Source organism: Zingiber officinale, chromosome 2A, assembly GCF_018446385.1.
Source record: "Zingiber officinale cultivar Zhangliang chromosome 2A, Zo_v1.1, whole genome shotgun sequence".
In the NCBI taxonomy this organism is placed as follows: Eukaryota; Viridiplantae; Streptophyta; class Magnoliopsida; order Zingiberales; family Zingiberaceae; genus Zingiber; species Zingiber officinale.
Window position 1 is genome coordinate 92,481,427 of NC_055988.1, and position 7,042 is coordinate 92,488,468.

Below are 7,042 nucleotides of genomic sequence, written 5' to 3' on the forward strand. Positions count from 1 at the left end.
CAACAATCTCCCCCTTTTTGATGTTTGACAAAACCCATAATCAAGTTAGGTTAACCTGATAACCTAACTTAGGTTTTCCAACCATCTTCCAATGTCCAATGTTCTTTCCTTGAACATTCCTTGACATTCTCCCCTTAGGTTAACCCGATAACCTAACTTGGGTTCTCCAATAATTCTCCCCCTTTTTGACATACATCAAAAAGAATTCCAATGTTAACCTAACTTAGGTTTTCCAACCATCTTCCAATGTCCAATGTTCTTTCCTTGAACATTCCTTGACATTCTCCCCTTAGGTTAACCCGATAACCTAACTTGGGTTCTCCAATAAACTCTAGAGATTTATACTCTGATTCGAACTCAGGTTTGACTTGGTCTTCTGGTTCTGAAGGAATCTCATGAAGCTTGATCACCTTATCCCAAAGCTCCTTAGCATTGCTGAACTTTCCAACTCGATCAAGCTCTGAATTTGTTAGTTAGCATAGGAGAGTATATGTTGCTTTTGCATTTGCCTTGAATTTTCTTCTTGTTTGTGCATCCCACTTGTCACAAGCGATGGGTACACCTTCTTCAGTGGGGAGAATAAATCCGATCTGGACTATGGTCCATATCTCCACTTGGGTTTTCAGTTGGTGCTCCATCTAGTCTTTCTAGTATCCAAAATTTATGCTGGACAAGAGTGGTAGGTATGCGATGCTTTTCCCATCTTGGTAGGCCATTAAAAAGGAATCTCGCACACAAAGAAAAATAAAAATAAATGTTCCAACACTTGGTCTTGGATTATTAGTGCGGGAGAAAGATGAAAATAACAATTCACTAATTTCGAAAAAATAAAATATTAAAAAAAATTAAAAATATATTCTAAACTTTTGAAAATGCTATATTTCGCTAATGTCGATCAATGGTGAAAAGATGAAAATGAATTTCTCAAAAATAATTTTGGAGGAAAAAAAATGAAAGGCGTAAGGTTTTATTTTTTAACAAAAACGGACGAAGAAGCGACGAATAAAAATGCTCGAACGATAGTTGTACCGATTCAGAGCGGGGTCGCTCTGATACCAATTGTTGGATCGAAAGCGCTAGAGGGGGGAGGTGAATAACGCTCGTGACTTTCACTTACGTTTCAGAAAACTAAGAGTAAAACGCAGTGGAAAATTAAATAACAATTGAAAACACAGACACCAAGATTTACTTGGTTCGGAACCTGGGGCGACTCCTTCTCCAAGGCCCACACTCGTTGAGCGTTTACTTTGTGCAATCACTATAAGCTCGGAAAGTTACAATTCAGATTTATAATATTAAATAGTAATGAAATTATACCGACAACGAAAACAGTAATCTTGAAGCTTCTGGTTGTCAGAGACTTGTTGCAGCTTCGCTGGATCGTTTTTTGAGCAGCACATAGAAGAAGGGTTGTCAAATTGTGTTGTTCCTTTCCTGCTACTCGAGACAGGCTTATATAGCCTATTGAGGGCACCTCCAACACCATGGAGGGTGCCCTCATCCACACCAAATCCACAGTGTGGATGAGCTCTGATCTCTTCACCGCTTATCCACCTGAGGGTGCCTCTAACCGCATGGAGGGCTCCCTCTGCTCAGCGTCCAGGGCACCCTCAAGTTGCATGAGGGCGCCCTCTGCCCTGCTGCGCGGAGGTCATCAACTAGTGACCCGAGGCGCCTCCAAGCTCCATGGAGGGCGCCTCAGGACTGTTCATCTGAGCCTTTTGCTTCTTTTTCACCTCGTGCAAGATGGGTTAGTCAAAAAATACAAATCATATCTTGCAAGACAGAGTTTAGCATAATAAAATAAGTCAAACATAAGTATTTGACAGTTTCCGAACCGTCCGATTCTGACTTCGGATTCTCGATCGAAAATCCTAGGTCTAACCGACGCCTACTGTTCTCTCACCGAGGAATGCATCCTCACCTACTTCACTCAGGAGAGTTTACCTGTTGCCAGTTGATCCTCCAGACCAACTGGACTTTTGCTCAGCACCCGAAGCTCCAGGACTTTCTACTAGACGTCCGCTCCACGACTCGTCTAGTCTTCCACCTGGTTCGCGACACCAAAACTTTCCACCTAGAGTCCTCGACTTTAGGACTTTTACCCGAAGCTCTCGACTCGCCAAGACTTTTCACCTAGGGTTACCACCCCCTAGGACCTAGGGTTACCACCCCCTAGGGTTTTCCACCTGCCTAACCGTAGCTAGGACTTTTGCCTAAGTACACTTAGGACTTTTCTACAAACTCATTTAAGCATGTTAGATCACAAATGACCTTAACTTTGAACCCTTTGACATAATTAAAACATAGGTTCGACTGTCAGATGCTTCCCGCACCAACAGATTGATCTGGGCGCTCAGACCAGTTGGTTCTAGCGCTTGGACTAGATGGTCCGGGCGCCTGGACCACCAAGGTACCTAACAGGCACGTCGTCACAGTATTGTTGTTGTGGATCACTTTCGGGTCCATGTCAGCAATGGTTCGGGCACTCGGACATGGTCTAAGCACCCGAACATGGAAAAATTTGATCTCGAAGCCGTTATGAAGCGGTTGCGTAGAGATAAAGTTTGCCTCGCTGAGGGCGCCCGGAGATGGTCCAGATGCCCGGAGATGCCATGTCAGCAAATGATTAGTTTCAACCAGTAAATTGTAAATAAAGTCTTGGTATTTTTCATTTAAGAACAACACACTTGTATTTTATCTACAAATTCTGTTAGTTATTTTTGTGCTTTCAACAACTGTAAGAGCCTACTCCACCTACGACAAAAGGAGAATCTTAGTTAGCTTCATCTGCCTTGAATTAATAACTATCCTGGTTGTAACCAAGTAAAATAATATTTGTCTCTTACTTCTTTTTATGTTATTTATTTTGTTCAAACTAATAGTGTAATTTTGCTAAGAACAATAGTAAAAGAAAGTGTTAAATTTTATTACAGTGCAATTCACCCCTCTCTTGTCGATCGCATGGGATCAACACATGTGGCATGCTCTTGCTGAGCCATGTGAGTTGAACACGCAAAAGAGCCTCATGGTAACTTCTTACTATTTCACATGGGCACACTGTACTCCGATCTTGATCCATTGTGTGCAATAACATTCTCACAAGAACTCTTGGATTGATATAATCCGAACTCTATATTTGTACCCTCTTCTACACTCAATACCAATCTTCCTGTCATTCTTCCGATGTGAGATTAATTAATAACTTACACATCGTGTTCTCATTCGCCTTTTTCCAACATGAGAATTGTGCACATGTGGAATGGGTGTAGAGCAAGTAACAAGGAAAACACATCATGGAATCTTGATTGAAAATATACTAATATCTTTGTATAGACAACATGTAAGAACAAGGGAAAAAGAACGAGGTATCGTATGATACACACCGGTCCCTATTTTCATGTCATTCTGATTTGGTGAGTTGCCAATTGAGATCAAGATGTCCTGTTTCAATTGAGGATTCACGAAGGAGCCTCAGTATTTCTAGTCATTTCCTTAAATGGCATATTGGAGTTGCTTAACCGAAGTTTTAAGGGAAAAATAAAACATAAGCCAATGATAAACCCATCTGTATACAAATGAAAATGCACATATTCGAATGTTCGCACATTGAATCTATAGGAACGTGATTGTTATAGCGTTGCCAAAGAAGCAAAAAATGTGATCTTTGGCTACATTATTTGTATTTTGGGAAACATGGCTAGCTTTTAAAATCCTTTTATTTATATTTATATTTATATTTTTTAAACAATAATAGATTTATCAAATCCTTGAAGATTACAAAACATAGGACTTAGCCGTATCAGAAAAAAAAAATTCTGAGCAAAGAAAATTCTCTTAAGTTTTTATTTAAGTAGAATGTTTGGTAGGGATAATCGTTGACTTTGAATCATATGAATGTTCTAATTAAATTTTAAATTATCCACTTGGATCATAATTCCTTCTATGACTGTTCTTCTAATTAAAGTCAGAAGAAAAATCTCATTTAACTATGAGAATTTAGTCTTTTCTTGAACGTCCCTTACAATTTTCAAAATTCTAATCATTTCGTTTACGTTATATTCCATGAACGGGCAACCACACAATCTAAAGGCTACTTCGATAATTCAGGTATCTATCGTTATATTTATAGATATTTTTTCTCTAAATAAAATATATATAAACATTTCTTGATTATCTTAGCAGAGAAAAACTTTTATGGGATCAACTTATCTCCTTAAGTTTGGTGTTACTTGATTGATCCTTTTTTTCCGATTTTGGAGAGCATGTTGCAAAAGAAGGAAGATTATAGGTTGAAATGAAAATTTCCTTCAGTTGACTGTTGACGTTCTTCTTAGCGCCACAAAATGGAAGCCGGCGGCATAGCAGAGTGCCATAGTCCTACCGCAAGATGGAGGTGATCGCTTGGAAGAAGAAGACTTGGATTCGATGGATCATTCCGGCTTCTTGTCTACTTCTGGTTTTCTTCCTCCTCGGAGCTCATGAGAAATTGCAATTCGAATGGATTCAGAGAGGAAACAGAGCAGGTAACGTCGCCACGGTTCTTCTCTGTTTCTGTTTTCAATTTCCGAGTTTTGCAGCTCAAAGTTTTGATATTTTGGGTGTATCTTTTTTGCTTTAATTTAGTTTCTTTGCGAAGAAAGAGTTTTGGAGGAAGTTTTTTCTGCTTTTATTCTTTTTATTATTAGTTTTTTCACCTGTTTTGATTTCTCTGTTTCTTCTTCTATATGATGTTTTGTGCTTTCATTTTATAGGAAAATTACTTTTATTAAGATTGTTATTGATTCGAGAATTTTTTAACAAAGAACTTTTAGCTTGGTTTCGGTTTAATATTCTATCGCATGTTTGGCAGATTTTGCGCCATTAATTCAATCTATTTTTGCTTATTTTTTCTTTCTTTTTTTATTTTGAGCACTTGCAGCTTTGCCGGCGGCGGCGCTGTCACCGGATTCCCTACCGCCACCAAGAGACGAGCTTCTCGGCGGCCTCCTCTCTCCCAATTTCGACCCCACCTCCTGTCTCAGCCGGTTCCAGTCCTCCTCCTTCCGCCCGCCCTCCCCTCACCTCCCTTCCCCCTACCTCCTCTCCCGCCTCCGCCGCTACGAAGCCCTTCACAAGAAATGCGCCCCCGGCACCAAACTCTACCAGAAATCCATCCGCGAACTTAAGTCAGATCGCTTCTCCACCTCCAACTCCTCCTCCCCCTGCAACTACATCGTCTGGATCCCCCACTACGGCCTCGGCAACCGCGTCGTCAGCTTGGTCTCGTCCTTCTTCTTCGCCCTCCTCAATAACAGAGTGCTCCTGATTTATGAGACAGAGGAGATTAAAGATCTCTTCTGCGAGCCGTTTCCGGGGACTTCCTGGGTCCTCCCCTCCGACTTCCCCATCAGCAATCTTGAAAGCTTCGACCGCGACTCGAAACGGAGCTACGGCAACCTGATCCGGCGAAACGCTGTCACCTCATTGCCGGCGTACGTGTACCTCCACTTGCCGTGGTACTACGACGGGTTTGACAGGTTGTTCTTCTGCGAGGAGGAACAGAGGAACCTCCGGCACGTGCCGTGGGTGTTGCTAAAGTCGGACCACTACTTCGTGCCGGCTCTGTTCCTGGTGCGGGAGTACGAGGAGGAGCTCCGGCGGCTGTTCCCGGAGCGCACCACCGTCTTCCACCACCTCGTCCGCTACCTCCTCCACCCCAGCAACAACGTATGGGGCCACGCCATGCGGTACTACCACGCCTACCTCGCCAAGGCCGACTCTAGAGTTGGGATTCAAATTAGAAATCTCAAGAACGAGCCCGTCACCTTCGATTACTTGCTTGACCAAATCGTGGGCTGTTCATTGAAAGAGGGAGTTTTACCGGCGGTGGTCGCAGGAAACGGAAAGAAGAGCTTGAAGAGCTATAGCGACGAGAAAGTGAAGGCGGTTTTTATGACGAGTTTGGACGTGAGATACTACGAGAGGGTCCGTTCGATGTACTACGAGAAGGCAACGACGACCGGCGAGGTGGTGGCGGTGTACGAGCCGGGGCACGAGGTGGAGCAGAAGACGGAGGATCAAGGGCACAACGTGAGGGCGATGGCGGAGATTGTGCTGTTGAGCTTTAGCGACAAGCTGGTGACGACGGCGTGCTCCACGTTCGGATACGTGGCGCAGGGGCTCAGCGGGGTCGTGCCGCTGGTGATGCTGAAGCCGTGGAAGTCGAACGGCGCCGCCTGCCGGTGGGCGGAGTCGCCGGAGCCGTGCTACCTGATTCCTCCGACGAACGTATGCAACCAGCGGAGCGGATTCAACAAGAAGATGGCGAAGAACGTGAGGCAGTGCGAGGATGAAACCGGAGGCGTTAAGTTGTTTGATTGATCATCAGTTAGCTTTGTGAAATATATGAAGTATTAGTTAAACGTCACTCTCTGAAGGACAAGCGCCTCTAAAAAAATTCATCGTATTTTATTATAATACATCTGTCATCCTCTAATCTGAATGCTCTAAATTGAACGACTTTAAATATCTATATCAATATGTATTATAATATTTAAATTAAAGAAATAAAAAAATATTAATAATGCTCACCTATGTGAAATGTTGTCCCAATCCATTAGCATTTAGTATTTTATTTAGTTTAGGATTTGTTGACCTTATATTATCGATTCTTTTGTATTTGCCTCGGATGGTTAGAATCTCTGGGTAACAATGTTTCGGGAGTTTAGAATAAATTTATTAAAAATTGTAGATACTGTGTATATTATATGTATTTAAGATTTACTATATATATATATATATATATATATATATATATATATATATATATATATATATTAGTTTAGAAGTTTTACATCTCCTATTTAAAGAAAAATTTCTTATAAATATGTCGTAGCTGGGATTCGAACTGTGGGTTTCTCGGTAATAATCTGGATGTCCTACCACGACATCATGACCCCAAGGACAAATTAAGGTTGGGTAAACTTTTTATGACTGGATCTATCGCTTTGCGGCCTCATACTGCATAAACCTCCGAAGGAATTTTTTTGGGAGCCTCAGT

General features: G+C 41.9%; 1 protein-coding gene across 1 annotated transcript; it reads left to right on the top strand.

The window, feature by feature from the left end:
• Positions 1-4,199: 4,199 nt before the first annotated feature.
• Positions 4,200-6,521, top strand: LOC122039799 (galactoside 2-alpha-L-fucosyltransferase-like). Its single transcript, XM_042599241.1, has 2 exons — positions 4,200-4,526; positions 4,922-6,521. Exons 1-2 carry the CDS (start codon positions 4,391-4,393, stop codon positions 6,361-6,363), a joined length of 1,578 nt encoding a protein of 525 aa, XP_042455175.1. The 5' UTR covers positions 4,200-4,390; the 3' UTR covers positions 6,364-6,521.
• The last annotated feature ends 521 nt before the right edge of the window (positions 6,522-7,042 follow it).